General features: G+C 51.0%; 1 protein-coding gene across 2 annotated transcripts in view; it reads left to right on the forward strand.

The window, feature by feature from the left end:
* The window catches only part of aatkb (apoptosis-associated tyrosine kinase b), a 158,508-nt gene that overhangs the window by 134,233 nt on the left and 5,711 nt on the right, over positions 1-18,564 (forward strand). For both annotated transcript variants that reach the window (XM_055653829.1, XM_055653830.1), the window contains 6 exons: positions 3-136; positions 2,614-2,698; positions 4,833-4,954; positions 6,873-7,022; positions 9,086-12,257; positions 15,800-15,962. In XM_055653829.1, the coding sequence (XP_055509804.1) occupies positions 3-136; positions 2,614-2,698; positions 4,833-4,954; positions 6,873-7,022; positions 9,086-12,257; positions 15,800-15,962 (3,826 nt within the window). The remainder of the gene's footprint in view (positions 1-2; positions 137-2,613; positions 2,699-4,832; positions 4,955-6,872; positions 7,023-9,085; positions 12,258-15,799; positions 15,963-18,564) is intronic.

An 18,564-nucleotide genomic window follows, 5' to 3' on the forward strand; every position in this document is an offset into this window, starting at 1 on the left:
AGGGCGACGTAAAGGGCTACCTGAGGACCCACAGCGCGGCGGACGAACTGGCCCCGGACCCCTCGACCCTGCAGAGAATGGCGTGTGAGATTACGTCAGGGCTCCAGCACCTCCACAAACATCACTACATCCACAGGTAGGGGAGCAAGTCAACCTTCACCCAACGTCATAGAGAGGCGTACAGCATGGCAACAAGCCCTCTCACCTCTCCCCATCCACCAAGCCACCTCCCCTCTCCCCCCCCTCCCGCTCTCTTCATCTCCCTACCCACAACCCTTCCCCATCCCAGAACCCACTCTCCCCTGTTTTTCTCCCCTCTCCACCTCCCCACTCTCAACCTCTCCCCATACAATCCATCCCACCCAACCCATCCAATGTATTCAACAGGGAACTGGATTTAGCTCTTAGGGCTAACGGAATCAAGGGATGGGGGGGGGGGGGGGGGGGGGGGGGAAGCCGGAACGGGGGTACTGATTTTGGATGATCAGCCATGATCATATTGAATGGCGGTGCTGGCTCGAAGGGCCGAATGCCCTACACCTATTTTCTACGTTTCTACGTTTCTTTTTTTTTTTTTTTTTTTTTTTTTTTTTGTTTATTTTATTAGAAGTTAATACAGCACAAAACAGTACAGTGGAACCTAATTTTAGGTGCCAACTATGTAATACCTTAATCCATTCTATGTACAACCTCTAGTTTTATGTTATAGAAGGAAGTAAGCAGGACAAGAAAAAGAAAACAATAGAAAGGGGAAAAAGTGGAAAAATAGATGGTAGAGAGTAGAAAAACGTGAAGTGTGTATATAAAAAATAAAAAAAAGGAAGAGAGAAAGTGGAAAGTAGAAATAGAAGAGAAGGCCCCTTAAAAGAGAATTTTTCAAATCTGTATTCGGAGATGTAGATCTGTCCGCGTCATGAACTGAAATCAGCAATCCTTACGGTTCTACGTTTCTATGAGCCCCTTTCCCTTCTTCTTCTCTGGTGTGTGTTCATCCTTCACTCCCCAGCCCACACCTCCTCTCCCCAAAGGAGAAACTTCTTTAGTCAGAGGGCAGTGAATCTGTGGAATGATTTGCCACAGAAGGCTGTGGAGGCCAAGTCAGTGGATATTTTTTAAGGCAGATAGATAGACAGATAGATTCTTGATTGGCACGGGTGCCAATGGGTTATGGGGAGAAGGCAGGAAAATGGGGTTAGGAGGGAGAGATAGATCAGCCATGATGAAAGGCGGTGTGTACTTGATGGGCCGAATGGCCTAATTAAACATAGAAACATCGAAATTAGGTGCAGGAGTAGGCCATTCGGCCCTTCGAGCCTGCACCGCCATTCAATATGATCATGGCTGATCATCCAACTCAGTATCCCGTACCTGCCTTCTCTCCATACCCCCTGATCCCCTTAGCCACAAGGGCCACATCTAACTCCCTCTTAAATATAGCCAATAAACTGGCCTCAACTACCCTCTGTGGCAGAGAGTTCCAGAGATTCACCACTCTCTGTGTGTGATTCTACTATCCCTAATGACCCTCGCTCCATAAACTCCCCGGGCGATGCTGGTGCCTGCCCCATCTTGGCCACTTCCCACAACAATATCCTGATGCTGCCAGAGTGAAGGTGACGTCTCCAGCATCAGTGATTTTGTTGTGGTGGGAGGCCGCTGACTTCGAGCCCAGCCACTGACCAGCGGGCGTAGCCTCGACCCATCGGACAACATGCCACCAGGCAATCTCCAGTGGTCCCCTCCCCGTCACCTCTGCTTCCGCATGCCTGATGATAAGATGTTACTTGGCGAACACTCGGGGCCAACGCGATGGAATTGCAGGAATAACGTTCCCCATGTTGGGCGAGACCAGAACCAGGGGTCACACAGTTTAAGAACAAGGGCTAGGACATTTCGGACCGAGATGAGGAAAAACGTTTTCACACAGAGAGTTGTGAATCTGTGGAATTCCTCTACCCAGAGTAGAGGAATCAAGACCCTGAGGGCATAGGTTGAGGTGAGAGGGGAAAGATCTACGAGGACAACAGCTTTTTAACTCGGAGAGTGATGAGTATACGGTACGAGCTGCCAGACAAAGTACTGCAGTTGAGGCAAGTTACGACATTTGGACAGGTACACGGATAAGGAAGGTTTGGAGGGATATGGACCAAACGCAGGCAGGTGGGACTCGTGTAGATGGGCCATTTTGGTCGGCATGGGCAAGTTGGGCCGAAGGGCCTGTTTGCGTGCTGTGTGACTATGACTGTGCGCTGAAAGGGAGATTGTAGGTGCTACTTAAATGCAAGGCCTTCTCTCCCTGTTTGTCAGATCTGCAGGTTTGACCAAAATTTAGTTGCATCTGGCTCACCGTTATTTTATGTCGTACGGTGAGCCAGATGCAACGAGATTTCGTTCAGACTTGCAGTTATTGGTGTATTTTTGAATGACAATAAAATCTTTGATTGATTGATTGTTCGTTTCGTCGAAGTCCACGGCAAGAGAACTACGCAAGTCGCGGCAAGACAACTACACTTGAGTGAATTGAAGTTGCTCCCAAGTATGGTTTAGTAACGCCTGTGTTTCTGACCCCCCCCCCCCCCCCACTCCCCAATCCCCCTTCCCCCCCCGCCACAGTGACTTGGCTCTACGCAATTGCTTGCTGTCCGCGGATCTGACCGTCAAACTCGGAGACTATGGACTGTCCCACAACAAGTACAAGGTAAAGGAGACAGAGGCACGAGGAACTTCAGACACTGGGATCTTGCCTGGAACACAAAGTGCTGGAGTAACTGAGAGGGTCAGGCAGCAAGGACATTACCTCCAGAGATCCTGCCTGACCCGCTGACTTACTCCAGCACCTTGCGTTCGAGACAATCGAGGAGCTGGAGGGCAACCCTGACATTGCTGGAAATATTAAGCAGGTCAGGACTCATCTATGGTTCAATGCTGCTGTTATTCTCACATGTGCAAGGTGCTAACATGGTGAAATTAATTTTCTCACGTGGATTTCCAGCAGAGTATTGCCCACGATTAGCAAGTGTACTGCAGAAATAGTCTACTTAGCCATTCGGAACGGGAGGGGGTGTTGAAGTGCTGAGCCACTGGGAAATCCGGTTGGTTAATGCGGACTGAGCGGAGGTGTTCGGCGAAACGATCGCCAAGGAGGTTCCATTTCGGAACAGCCTTTGCTCATGGTGGGCTCATGATGCGAGGCGGAGATCAGAACTTGGGATGGATTGTTGGGGGTTCCGCAATTGGAGTCCGGATTCTGTGGTCGCCCTGGTGCTTTGTGATGCGAGTTCGTTCTTTCCATTCCGCTAGAGTTGGTGGGTAACGGTCGTTTGACAGACCAGCCCTGGCGACCCTTAGAGAGGAAGCAAGAGCACATGGGAAGGCGTGTGTGTATTCCCCAGAAGTGACTCTGGCTATGGTCTCGCACATCAGTATCTTTCTCAAAGGACACCTAGTGGCTCTTGTTCGCCATGTTCCCTGCAAGCGGTTAAAGCGAATGAAACAGAGGATGGTGATAACACTCAACAGGCCAGTCAGCGTCTATAGAGAGAAAAGCAACGCTCGCCTCTCATCGGAACTGAGAAAGCTTAGAGATAAAACTAGTTTGAAGGTGAGAAAACTAGTGGCAAAGGTGATGGTTGCGGCAAAAGTTCAAAGAAGGAGGTAGGTGCTGGTGAATTAGAGGTTGAGGTTTATTCTTGGAGTAAAGGGTTGTACAGGGATTTAAACTAATTAGCTGTGGTAAAATTGTAAATTGTCCCCAGTGTGTAGGATAGTGTTCAAGAAGGCACTGGAGATGCTGGAAAATCGAAGGTAGACAAAAATGCCGGAGAAACTCAGCGGGTGAGGCAGCATCTATGGAGCGAAGGAAATAGGCAACCTTTTGGGGCCGAAACCCTTCTTCAGACTGATGTAGAGTGGGGGGAGGAGGGGGGGAGGGGGGGGAGAAGAAAGGAAGAGGAGGAGCCAGTGGGCTGAGGGAGAGCTGAGACGTGGAGGAGACAGCAAGGGCTACCAGAAATTGGAGAAGTCAATGTTTATACCACTAGGGTGCAGACTGCCCAAGCGGAATATGAGGTGCTGCTCCTCCAATTTCCGGTGGTGCTCACTCTGGCCATGGAGGAGGCCCAGAACAGAAAGGTCGGATTCAGAATGGGAGGGGGAGTTGAAGTGCTGAGCCACAGGGAGATCGGGTTGGTTAATGCGGACCGAGCGGAAGTGGTCGGCGAAATGATCGCCAAGCCTACGCTTGGTCTCACCGATGTAGACCAGCTGACATCTAGAGCAGCGGATGCAATAGATGAGGTTGGAGGAGGTGCAGGTGAACCTCTGTTGCACCTGGAACGACTGATTGGGTCCTTGAATGGAGTCGAGGGGGGAGGTAAAGCAACAAGTGTAGCATCTCCTGCGGTAGTGCCCGGGGAGGGGGTGGTGCGGATGGGAAGGGAAGAATTGACCAGGGAGTTACGGAGGGAGCAGTCTTTGCGGATAGGATAGTGTTAGTGTGCTGGTCGACCCGGGTGGGCCGAAGGGCCTGTTTCCACACTGTATCTCAAAACTAAAACTAAAATAATTTACTATTCTTTCTCTCTTGTACTTAATTATGTTTAAGTAGAGTGAGATTTTTACTGAACTGTGTGCAAAAAAATGCATTTCACTGCACCTCAGTACCTATGACTACAAAGTACGATTGAGCCACTGTTACTCCAAAGGAAATAGTTTGATGACTGGCGTAATGACTGGCATTTCAACATAATGTTTTGACGGTGATTTTGTGGTGGGGATTCGCCAGGGAACTGAGTGACCTGACTTGTTGTGTTTCTAATGTTTTATTTTGACAGCAAGATTACTTGGTAACTCCCGATCAGCACTGGATTCCGCTGCGCTGGATTGCACCTGAGCTCATCGATGACGTCCATGGCAATCTGCTTGTGGTGGATCAGACCAAGATTAGCAACATCTGGTGAGCAAGGGGGTGAGGAGGACTGCGCTGTCCTGTGTACTGGCTGCAGACGGGCATCAGAAACCAGACTGGTCCATGGCGCATGGATATATTTAGTTCAGTTTGTGTGGGAAGGAACTGCAGATGCTGGTTTACACCGAAGTTAGTCACAATGCTGGAGTAACTCAGCAGGACAGGCCTGCCTCTCCAGAGAGAAGGGATGGGTGACGTGTCAGGCTTGTTCCGGCTCCTAAACTGTATTGCTTGGTTTGGAGGTGCAGGACCTTCGGCCCACCGCATCCATGCTGCCCATCAATCACCGTGATCATCAACGGACCACGACCATCCATCGCGATTTGGGGCGGGTTGGCACGGTGGTGCAGCGGTAGAGTTGCTGCCTCACAGCGCCAGAGACCCGGGTACTTGTCTGTACGGAGTTTGTACCTTCTCCCCATGACCACGTGGGTTTTCTCCGGGTGCTCCGGTTTCTTCCCAGACTCCAAAGACGTGCAGGTTTGTAGGTTAATTGGCTTCGGTAAAATTATCCCTGGTGTGTAGGATAGTACTAGTGTGCAGTGTGGTCGGCGCAGACCTGGTGGGCCGAAGGGCCTGTTTCCGCGCTGCATCTCTAAAGTCCGAAGTCACCTGATCACGCTAGTTCTATGTTATTCCACTTTCGCATCCACTCCATACACACCCGGGTCCACTCCATACACACCCGGGTCCACTCCATACACACCCGGGTCCACTCCATACACACCCGGGGGCCATTTAACCTATAAACATGCATGTCCTTAGGATGTGGGAGGAAACCGGAGGATCCAGAGGAAACCCACACAGTCACCGAGAGAACGAGCAAACTCCACACAGACAGCACCCGAGGTCAGGTTCGAACTCCATGTCTCTGGAGCAGTGAGGCAGCGGCTTTTGCAAGCTGCGCCACTAAATAGGAAGATGGTTGGTTCCTGGGATTTGGGAATATGGCACCGACAGCTCAGGACCGCTCTCTAGTTGTTGGTTGCATGGTTCAGTTGCCTGGGGGGGGGGGGGGGGGGGGGGGGGGAGCTGTCCCTGAATCTGGAGGTGTGTGTTTTCACACCTGCAATTTCCCAATATTTACTGGAAACTTTCCATTTTTTGCAATACTCATTTGTGGTTTTATGGTGTTTTAGGATTAGTAGGTTTGTAATCGAGTCATCCAGAAACAGGCCCTTTGGCCCAACTTGCCCACGCCAACCAATATACCCCATCTACAATAGTCCCACCTGCCTGCATTTGGCCCATATCCCTCTAAACCTGTCCTAGCCAGGTACCTGCCTAATTGCTTCTTACACATTGTTCCTGCCCCAACTACCACCTACAGGACCTCGCTCCATTGTTGTGTGAAAAAAGTTGGTAGGTGTATAAGCTGGTTCCTATAAAACCTTTTCCCCCCTTCATTTTAAACCTATGTCTTCTGGTTTTCGATTCCCCTACTCTGGACAAGATACTCTGTGTGTCTACCTGATCTATTCCTCTGGGGTGGGAAGAGTGCATCCTTCATGTGGCCCGCCTTGTTTCGACGAATGCAATCAACCTGCCTTGCACAATGAAATAAGATCAAATAGAACAAGTTGTCCTGCAACTTTAGGCTGTGCATGCCATACGCAAGAATAAGAAGATCTATTCCTCTTGTTAGACTCAAAAAGCTGGAGTAACTCTGCGGGGCTGACAGCATCTCTGGAGAGAAGGAATGGGTGAAGTTTCGGGCCGAGACCCTTCTTCACACCCGAAATGTCACCCGTTCCTTCTCTCCGGAGACGCTGCCTGTCCCGCTGAGTTACTCCAGCTTTTTGTGTCTATTTTTGGTTTAAACCAGCATCTACAGTTCCATCCCACACTATTCCTCCAGTTACCTGCCCCCTGAGTTGTTCCCATTGACGGTGATTCTTTCTGACAGGTCCCTGGGTGTTACCTTGTGGGAGCTGTTTGAGTTTGGGAACCAACCCTATCACCGCTGTTCCGATAAGGAGGTGCTCACCTACACCATCAAAGAACAGCAGCTGAAACTCCAGAAACCACTGCTCAACCTGCCACTATCAGACCGCTGGTAAGTCTGCCTCCGTAATGTATTTCCCGACTGTTTGTGTTTCAAAAAGGAAGGGGGCATGGGGGGGGGAGTGGGAGGTCGATCATTTAGAACAGAGTTCACGGAGAATCATGGAGTCATACAGCGTTGAAACAGGCGCTTCGGACCAACTTGCCCAGGCCCCCTACATGTCCCATCTGCACTGGTCCCACCTGCCTGCGTTTGGCCCTTATCATAACTTCATGAGTCATAGGAGCAGAATTGGGCCATTCGGCCCATCAAGTCTACTCGGCCATTCACGATCACGGCTGAGCTATCTTTCCCTCCAAACCCCATCCTCCTGCATTCTCCCCGTATATTTCTCTAAACCATTTTCATTCAAAATACTGAGCATATAAGTACGCCAGGCTTCCATCAACAACACCACAGTCACATCTGTGGAGTCTTTTAAGTTCCTAGGAACCATCATCTCCAAGGACCTTAAGTGGGGGGGCTACCATCGGCTCCACAGTCAAAAAGGCACAACAGAGGATGCACTTCCTACGGCAGCTGAGGAAGCACAATCTGCCACAGGCAATGATGGTCCAATTCTACACGGCCATCGTAGAGTCTGTTCTCACCTTCTCCATCATGGTCTGGTTTGGCTCAGCCACCAAGCACGACACCTGGAGGCTGCAGCGAATCGTCCGATCAGCAGAGAAGGTTATTGGCTGCAACCTTCCCTCCATTGAAGAACTGTACACTGCAAGGGCCAGGAAGCGAGCGGGCAAGATCATCTCTGACCCCTCTCACCCTGGCCACAAACTCTTTGAATCACTTCCCTCTGGAAGGCGACTCCGGATTGTCAAAGCTGCCACAGCCAGACATTAAAAACAGTTTTTATCCACGAGTAGTTGCTCTACTCAACAGCCAAAATTCTGTAGCCCCCTTTGATCTGGTATTTTGTTGGTTCAAATGCTTGTTCAATGGTGTTTTATCATTAATGTTTTATTATTATTAATGTTTAGTGTTTTCTGAGTCATTCGGAACTGTCACTGTATGTCATGTTGTTACTTGTGGGCGGAGCACCAAGGCAAATTCCTTGTATGTGAATACTTGGCCAATAAACTTACTTACTTACTTATATTTCTTAAACATTGGGATAGTACCTGCCCCAGAAATCTCCCCGTTGACTCTAGGCTCACCCTTCCATGCTCCAGAGAAAAAACAATCAGAGTTTGTCCAACCTCCTCTGATAGCCCTCATCTAGGCAACATTCTGGTGAACCTCTTCTGCACGTTCTCCATTAATCATGAGAGGAATAGATCGGGTAGATGCACAGAGTCTCTTGCCCAGAGTTGGGGAATCGAGGACCAGGGGACATAGGTTCAAGGTGAAGGGGAAAAGATTTAATATGAATCTGAGGGGTAACTTTTGCACACAAAGAGTGGTGGGAGTATGGAACAAGCTGCCAGAGGAGGAAGTTGAGGCTGGGTCTATCTATCCCACCATTTAAGAAACAGTTAGACAGGTACATGGATAGGACAGGTTTGACAAAAAACAATAGGTGCAGGAGTAGGCCATTCGGCCCTTCGAGCCAGCAACGCCATTCAATGTGATTATGGCTGATCATCCCTAATCAGTACCCCGTTCCTGCCTTCTCCCCATATCCCCTGACACCGCTATTTTTAAGAGCCCTATCTAGCTCTCTCTTGAAAGCATCCAGAGAACCCGCCTCCACTGCCCTCTGACGCAGAGAATTCCACAGACTCACCACTCTCTGCGAGAAAAAGTGTTTCCTCGTCTCCGTTCTAAATGGCTTTCTCCTTATTCTTAAACTGTGGCCCCTGGTTCTGGACTCCCCCAACATCGGGAACTTGTTTCCTGCCTCTAGCGTGTCCAAAGCCCTTAACAATCTTATATGTTTGGATGAATATGGACCAAACGCAGGCAGGTGGGACTAGTGTAGCTGGGACGTGTTGGCCGGTGTGGGGCCTGTTTCCACACTGTATCACTCTATGACTCCATATGAGATTCTGTGCTGTGATACTCCAACCAGCATTGAGTGTCTTTGTTCTGGTAACCCTCTGGTTGTGTGCTTGCAGGTACGAGGTGATGCAGTTTTGTTGGCTGCAGCCGGAGCAAAGGCCCACGGCGGACGAGGTCCACCTTCTCCTCAGCTACCTGTGCGCCAAGGCGTCCAGCGACGTGGAAGAGGAGTTCGAGAAGCGGTGGAACGCGATGAAGCCCGGTGGCTCCAGCTGCAGCCACGCCACCCAGCTCTCCTCCTTCCCCCTACTCGAGCAGTTCGGGCAGGACGGCTTCCACACCGAGGTGGACGACGTGCTGACCGTCACGGAGACCAGCCAGGGGCTCAACTTCGAGTACAAGTGGGACCGCAAGCCGGTCGAGAACTTCCAGCCGTCCCCGGTGGGTCTGGTGCAGGCAGGCTCCCAGTATCAGGAGATCTACTTCCCCAGCAGCGCCTCGGGGAGGCTGAGCCTCAGCGTGTCGCCCGTCTGCTCCAACTCCTTCTACGAGTCCAAGCAGCAGTGCAGCCTGCCGCAGAGCCTGGAGCCGCCCGGCGTGGTGCCGGTCATCAGTGCTCACAGTCCGTCGGTCACCGGCGAGTATTACATCCGCATCGAGGAGCCGAGCGACTGCAACATGGAGCTGGACTACACCATGTGCAGCTACAGCCCCGAGTGCCAACCGGAGTCATCCTGGCGGGGCTTCCAAGCCAGGGACACCATGATGGACAACGAGGACAACAGCCCCGCCATCTCCCTCACCATGGAGCCTCTCCTGGGCCACAGCGTGTCCGGCGACCAGGGTTCCTGGGAGAGAGAGCCCTACTTCACCCGCAGCAAGTCCGCACAAGAGTTCTACCACACATTCCCGGGAGATGAGGCTAACCAGTCCCTGTTGGCCAACGACAGCTGGAGAGGGGGGGACTCGGGAGAGAAGGTCTACGTGGACCCCCTGGGGGTGTCACCCCTGGAGCTCGGGGACCCCGGGTCGCTCTTCATCGCCTCCTACGACCAGTTGGACGAGACCGGGTTGGCCAACGGGTACCAGCCGCCAGGAGGAGACGAGGAGATGGTCCATCCCGCGGCGGCGGCGGCGCCAACCGAGCCCGCCTTGGACAATGCGAAGCCTCTCCCCAGCCGTGACCCCTGGTACCACGACATCACTCCCCAGCCACGGGAGAGCGCGGTTGAAGCGGAGGATGGGGACCTTGTGACCAGCGAGGTGGTACCGAGGGCGCTGAGCGGCGGGGTCGGCGGCGAGATGGCACCGCGCTCGCTGGAGCGGGACGGGCAAGACTCGGGATTTGTTGGTGGCAAAATCCTAGCGGACATTTCAGACATGGACCTGCCCAAGATGGGGATTCTGGCCCCCCTCTCCTTCTCCCACCCGCTGGAACCACTGGCCTCCAAGGAGAATGGGGGGTGCGAGGGGGAAGCGGGGTGCAGGGAAGGCAGTCGCCTCCTTACAGTTGCGGGGTGCGGGCACCCCCTCTCCAGCCCTGAAGCTCAGAGACAGTCTCCTGTGGAGCTGGGCCCAGAGGGGAGAGGGGACCTCCTTCCTGCCCGGACGCAGGCTTCGGGAGACGAGGAGTTTGTCGACCCTTTGTCGGGGCTGGTGGTGAAGAACTGCAGGAGCGCTGCCAACGGGGGCGAGACCTTGCCCGACCTAGACATCACCAAACCATCAACGGACAGCTCGGGCCACAGAGATCGCCCGCAGTCGCCCCAGGATTTCGCGCAGGTGGAGATCGCGGTGACGGACCTGACCATCGTCTCCCCGCCGTCTGAAACCGACCCCAAACGCCACGACATCTCCCCGGTCAAGACCCTGTCCAGCACCAGCTTCCCCGAGACCGACGTGGGCAGCGACGACGAGACCGATGTCACATCTGAGATATTCACCGACCTGGCGCCGGAGAGCGAGAGCTGCAGCGAGCTGGTGGTGGCGACTTCCCACAAGTGCCTGCACAGCAAGGTGGTGGGGACCCCAGACTCGCTGGAGTCGCTGGACATCCCGTCCACGGGCAGCTCCTGCGACACGTTCAGCCCCACCTCGCACTACGCCTCACTGCAGCCCAGGGCCGCCGACAGCGGCTACGACACCGAGAACTTCGAGTCGCCCGAGTTCGTGTTGAAGGAGCCGGCGGAGCAGAAGGTGGGCGCGGGGGTCGGCGAGGGAGAGGAGGGCTTCGAGCCGCCCTCGCTGGAGGACGAGGAGGAGGAGAAGAGCTCCTGCCGGGACTCGGCTTACTTCTCGGACTATGACGCCGAGTCGGAGCGGTGCTCGGCAGCGCCGGAGTTGGACAGAGATGACCTCTTGGTGGAGATGCATGTGGCCAGCGTTCCTCCACCGCCGGTCAACGGGTCCTCACAGCCCAGACACGCAGTGGAGATGCCGGCCCGTGCAATGGGCGAGGAGTCACGGCAGCGTTGCAACCCGACCCAGAGTCTTGCCAAGTTGGAGTCCACGGGCATCGAGGAGATCTCAGACCCAATGACCACCACCGGTTGCACAAGAACGGACCCAAGCGGACACACGGCGATCGGCGACAAGGTTGACCATCGGGGCAAGGACGGTGTTACCACGGTGGACTATTATGTTTGCAGGCAGATGTTTGACGAAAGAGTGGGCTTCGGCTCAGAGAGCGGAGATGGGTTGCTCCAGAAGAAGTGCAACTCAGAGAGACTGGCAGCTCTCCCCAAGAAGGGAGGCCACTACAAAGCACCATCGGGCTGCATCTTCGACGGCACGGAGTTGATTCTGGAGGAGCAGTTGTCTGAGCCGGGGAACCAGAGGGGGGTGGGCTGCCGCGGCGCAGCCGAGGTGGCGGCGAGGAAATTCCAGCCCTACTCCCTGAACGTGGAGGAGCGGCTGGAGAGATGCATCGTGCCCAAGATGCAGCTGGTGCAACTCACCCTGGAGTTGCCCCCGCTCACCCTCAGCAAGGAACCCCGGCCCCCCTTCATCGGCGAGGAGGGGGAGGAGGAGGAGGGGGAGGGCGAGGAGGAGGAGGAGGAGGAGAGCGACGACTCGGACGAGGAGCTGCGCATCTACAACATCCAGGAGGACAGCGAGGAGGACGCGCCCGCCGTCCCCATCGTGGTGACGGACAAAGACGACGGCAGGAACCTGCGCAGCCTCCTCAAGCTGCCCAACCTGATGTGTAACACCTACTGCGATGACCTGGAGAGGAAGAAAAAGGCCGTCTCATTCTACGACGACGTTACCGTCTACCTCTTTGACCAGGTAGGTCAAACTCAGGCCACGCGGAGAATTATGTAACCACATTACAATTACAGCACGGAAACATAGAAACATAGAAATTAGGTGCAGGAGTAGGCCATTCGGCCCTTCGAGCCTGCACCGCCATTCAATATGATCATGGCTGATCATCCAACTCAGTATCCCGTACCTGCCTTCTCTCCATACCCCCTGATCCCCTTAGCCACAAGGGCCACATCTAACTCCCTCTTAAATATTGCCAATGAACTGGCCTCAACTACCCTCTGTGGCAGAGAGTTCCAGAGATTCACCACTCTCTGCGTGAAAAAAGTTCTTCTCATCTCAAACAGGCCATCTCAGCCCTTCTAGTCCGTGCCGAACACTTATCCTCCCCTAGTCCCATCTACCTGCACTCAGACCATAACCCTCCATTCCTTTCCCGTCCATATAACTATCCAATTTATTTTTAAATGATAAAATCGAACCTGCCTCCACTGGAAGCTCATTCCACACAGCCACCACTCTCCGAGTAAAGAAGTTCCCCCTCATGTTACCCTTAAACTTCTGTCCCTTAATTCTCAAGTCATGTCCTCTTGTTTGAATCTTCCCTACTCTCAGTGGGAAAAGCTTATCCACGTCAACCCCTGTCTATCCCTCTCATCATTTTAAAGACCTCTATCAAGTCCCCCCTTAATCTTCTGCGCTCCAAAGAATAAAGACCTAACCTGTTCAACCTTTTGCAACCTCTTGAATTCTTCAAGAATTTTAGACTTTTATTTGCAAATAAAAGCTGGATCTCCCCACGTCATCGATCCACGTGGAGCTCTGAGTCTCAAACAAAGGATCATCTCTTTTTGTACCATTTTCAACTCTGCATGCTCCACCCGTTACACTTCCATATCCAACCATATGCCAACATTCCCTCATCATCAGCCAATCACTTGCTCCCACTTGATCTCCTCCTTCCCAGTACATGTCCATATTTAGAAACATAGAAACATAGAAATTAGGTGCAGCAGTAGGCCATTCGGCCCTTCGAGCCTGCACCGCCATTCAATATCATGGCTGATCATCCAACTCAGTATCCCGTACCTGCCTTCTCTCCATACCCCCTGATCCCCTTAGCCACAAGGGCCACATCTAACTCCCTCTTAAATATAGCCAATGAACTGGCCTCAACTACCCTCTGTGGCAGAGAGTTCCAGAGATTCACCACTCTCTGTGTGAAAAAAGTTCTTCTCATTTCAGTTTTAAAGGATTTCCCCCTTATCCTTAAGCTGTGACCCCTTGTCCTGGACTTCCCCAACATCGGGAACAATCTTCCTGCATCTAGCCTGTCCAACCCCTTAAGAATTTTGTAAGTTTCTATAAGACTTGCAACTGATGTTGTCACATGACTCCCCCCTTGTGGCTCCTGGCCAGCCATGTGCTCTTGACCTCTTTGTTCAGAGACGTTTCATTTTAACAAAGTGAAATCCAAGAAAAGTGGACAATTCCCAGAACCCAATTCTCAAAATATAAGAGATACAGTGGTCACTCAATTTATATAAACAGACATTGTTCCCATTAAACTCTATGCGTCTTGGGGAAGAATGTTACCTATTAAACTAGTCGTCAGTGGCCCTCTGACTATCCTTGATCGCAATATTTCTGGCTTTACACCTTGCACTAAACGGTATTTCCTTACCATCCGTACACTGTAAATGGCTCAATTGTCTTTCCGCTGACTGGTTAGCACGCAACGAAAGCTTTGACAATAAACAATTTGTCGAAGGAGCATTCAACTAAAAAATGGCACAGAGTTTGTTAGACAGCATTAATAATTTATAATTATCTATTCATAACACCGACAAATGTGTTCCACGATTTAATTGATAAAAGGATTCATGATGCTCTAAGTGTTTGGTGCATTACTTTGGCTAAACCTTGTAACGTGTTGTGAATTGATATTTATTGAATGCATACATTAATGGTTGAGATTAAAACGGCTGCAGTCTGAATTATCTAATATGCCTGCAGTAGTTTAATTTAGTTTAGTTTAGTTTAAAGATACAGCGTGGAAACAGACCCTTCGGCCCACTGGGCTCATGCTATCCATGCCGTACGCTAGCTCTATCCTACACACTAGAGAAGCCAATTAACCTACAAACCTGTACGTCTTTGGAATGTGGGAGGAAACCAGAGCACCCGGAGAAAACCCACGTGGTCGCAGGGAGAACGTTTAAACTCCATGCAGACGGCACCCATAGTCAGGATCAAACCCAGGTCTCTGGTGCTGTACAGCAGCAACTCTACCGCTGCACTACTGTAAAGTACTATGCGTATTTTCTTATTTGGAAATTGGCCCCAAATAAAGGAACAAAACACGAGGAGCAGTACCGATACAGATCACTTTAGCCCAACTGATCTGCTATGGATTTTACCTGACACTAAATAATATACTCTTTTTCCTGCATCTGTACACTGTGGATGGCTTGATTGTAATCATGTACAGTCTTTTGCTCGACTGGACAGCAGGCAACAAAACAGTTTTTCGCTGTATCTCGGTACACATGACAATAATAAACTGAGCCAAAGTAGACAAGACTAAGATACAGGGTGGAAACAGACCCTTCAGCCCACTGTGTCCATGCCAACCATTGATCGCTAATTCACCCCGGTTACCCCTGGACTCTTGAGGGCTGATACTCTGACAGTGCGAGCCGCAGACGTTCAATGAGATGTCAGGACTTTCATATGAAGAAAGACTGGATAGACTCGGCTTGTACTCGCTAGAATTTAGAAGATTGAGGGAGGATCTTATAGAAACTTACAAAATTGTTAAGGGGTTGGACAGGCAAGATGCAGGAAGATTGGGCCCGAGGTTGGGGAAGTCCAGAACAAGGGGTCACAGTTTAAGGTTAAAGGGGAAATCTTTTAGGACCGAGATGAGAAAAACATTTTTCACACAGAGAGTGGTGAATCTCTGGAATTCTCTGCCACAGAAGGTAGTTGAGGCCAGTTCATTGGCTATATGTAAGAGGGAGTTAGAAGTAGAAAACAAAGGGGTCAGGGGAAATGGAGAGAAGGAGGAAAAATACTGAGAGATGATCAGCCATGATCATCTCGAGGGCTGTTACTCTGACAGTGGCCAAGCCGCAGACTTTCTACTTCAATGAGATGCTAAACGTGGCACAATGTCAAATTGGATCCCATCCACGTGACGGAAAGCAATGGTGACGTCTCTGGCGACGTGACCATTGTTCAACGTCCAACTCTCGTCCGCTTGCGTAGGTTGACGGCCTCGTGTCTCCAGTCGAACCCTGGTGGGCCACCTCCGTTGGCCCTGAAACACCTTCAGGTGTGGTGGAAGTGACACGAGGTGCGGGTGTCCAAAGTTATGGGGGAGACGGCAGGAGAATGGGGTTGAGAGGGAAAGATAGATCAGCCATGATTGAACGGCGGTGTAGACTCGATGGGCCGAATGGCCTTTATTCTGCTCCTGTGACTAATGGCGTTGTGAAGAACGCTGCTGCACCAATGCAGAAGTTGTTGAAACGCATTTAAATGTCTGTGTTTTATTCCAGGAGAGTCCGACAGGGGAACTAAGTGAGCAGAACATTCCAGATGTTGACCCAGCCCGGCCCCACCTACCTGACCATTTGCAGGACAAGAGCACCAACATCTCTGGGGTATCGGAGAGACAGAAGGGCACCAGTGATCCTTCACCCCGAAACTTCGCTGAAGAAAGTAATGTGAATTTCATGAGCAGCTCACTTGATTAGTACGGGTGTCAGGGGTAATGGGGAGAAGGCAGGAGAGTGGGGAGATAGATTGAATGGCGGAGTAGACTTGATGGGCTGAATGGCCTAATTCTGCTCCTATAACTGATGAATTTACGGTAGTCTTTCAGGGTTCGTTAGTCATTGATCGATTGATTGAAAGATACAGCATGGAAACAGTCCCTTCGGCCCACTAATCCATGCCGACCATTGATCATCCATTCACACTAGTTGTATCAGCCATGATCAAATGGCAGTGTAGACCTGATGGGCCAAATGGCCTAATTCTGCTCCTATATCTTATGGTCTATGTTATCCTCCTTTCGCATCCACTCCCTACATACTCGGGGCAATTTACAGAAGCCAATTAACCTACAAATCCACATGTCTTTGGGATGTGGGAGGAAACCGGAGCACCAGAGAAAATCCACGCGGTCACAAGGAGAACGTGTAGTTTCCACACAGACAGTACCCGAGGTCAGGATCGAACCTGGGTCTCTGGCGCTGTGAGGCAGCAGCTCTACCACCATGCCACTGTGCTGTCCCTGTGCTGCTTACAGTACGGGCATATACAATGTCCCATCTGTACCGAGGTACAGTGAAAAGCTTTTGTTGTGTGCCGGTTTCCTCCCACACCCCAAAAACGTGCGGGTTTGTAGGTCAACTGCATTCAGTAAAATTGTAAATTGTCCCTAAGGTGTAGGATGGAACTGGTGTATGGGTGATGGGTGTTGGAGTGGGCTCGGTGGTCCGTAAGGCCTGTTTCTGCACTGTATCTCTAAAGTCTAAAGCCACCTCAACATAGCGGCATTGGGGCCAAACATGATGTCAAGATAAACATGATCCATATCCCATAGACCAAAAAAGACATCGTGCTGAAGTAACTCAGCGGGTCAGGCATATTCTTTGGAGAACATGGGATAGGCAACATTTCAGGTCGGAACTCTCCTTCAGACTATAAAGAAGAGCTCCGACTCGAATCGTCGCCTATCTATAGTATCAGAGGCAGACACAAAAAGCTGGAGTAACTCAGCGGGACAGGCAGCATCTCTGGAGAGCAGGCATGGGTGACGTTTCGGGTCGAGACCCTTCTTCAGAAAAGTCACCCATTCCTTCTCTCCAGAGATGCTGCCTGTCCCGCTGAGATACTCCAGCTTTTTGTGTCTATCTTCAGTTTAAACCAGCATCTGCAGTTTCTTCCTACACGATCCATAGTATCATTCATCTCCTTAATATTATCTCCCTCAAGGGGAACAACACTAGCTTCTCCAAACTAGCCTCTTGGCCAAAATCTCACATCCTTTTTTATGAATGAGTTTGCTGAGATCTGTTATTCAATCTCTTTCAATCATTTCCCCAGCCATTTCAGGCCATAATCTTCTCTTGGCTGCCCCCTGTTGGGCTGTTGCCTGTACACCACTTGCTGAAATCATGTCCACTCCCGAGTTGAGTTCAGTTTACTGTTGTCATGTGCGGTGAGGTACAGTGAACAGCTTTTGTTTGCGTGCTATCTTGTCAACGAAAAGACCAGACGTGAAAACCATCGTTGTCCACAGTTACAGGGTAAAGGGTACAACATTTAGCACAAGATAAATTCCAATTAGAGTTAGTTCAAAGGTCTCCAATGAGGCCAGGACTGCTCTCCGGTTGTGGTAAGATGGTTCAGTTGCCTGTCCCTGAATCTGGAGGTGCAAGTTTTCAAGCTTCTGTACCTCTTGCCCGATGGGAGAGGGGAAGAAGAGGGAGTGACTGGGGTGAGACTGGTCCTTGGTTTTGCTGCTGGCCTCGCTGGGGCAATGTGACGATGTAGATGGGATCAATGGAAGGGGGAATAGAAAACCTCGGGTTCGATCCTGACCTCAGGTACTGTCCGTGTGGAGTTTGCACACTCTCCCCACGACGTTGCTGTTCCTTTCCCCACGCCCATTTCACATCTTTTGTGTAGCAGATGATGTAGTGGTTTTACCACAGTTGCTAAATCTGGAAGGACTCGTGCATAGAACTGCACCATCCCAAGGAACGATCGTAGCTCTGACACATTGTTGGGTTTCGGAGCATTCACTATTGCTTCCACTTTCACCTTCACAGGGCAAAGTCCGTTGGCATCTACTTTGAGTCCAAGGTAGACCACCTCTGACTGCGCAAATGCACATTTACTTTGTCGCAGTTTGACATTGTGGCAGTTGAGTCGTGTGAGAATTTGCTCGAGGATTTCCAGATGTTCTACCACGCCCTCTGTGAATATCAGTAGATCATCCTGGTTGCACACACAGTGTGGAATGCCTTGCAACATTTTGTCCGTGACAGACGGCAACATTTTTGGGGAGGATTTCACACCGTAGGGCAGCTTTGTATGTGAATACAAGCCCTTTTATATGTGTTGATAGTCAAGTACTGCTGACTTTCCTTGTCGACATTGAGTTGGGCGTAAGCGTGAGACAAATCCAGTTTAGTGAAGACTCTTGCTCCGCTAAGTTCTGCGTAATGACCTTGCGAGGTTGGTAACGGATATTGTTCGTCATCAACGGCTTGGTTGATTGTGACTTTGTAATCACCACATAGTTGAACAG

Source organism: Leucoraja erinacea, chromosome 23 (genome assembly GCF_028641065.1).
Source record: "Leucoraja erinacea ecotype New England chromosome 23, Leri_hhj_1, whole genome shotgun sequence".
In the NCBI taxonomy this organism is placed as follows: Eukaryota; Metazoa; Chordata; class Chondrichthyes; order Rajiformes; family Rajidae; genus Leucoraja; species Leucoraja erinaceus.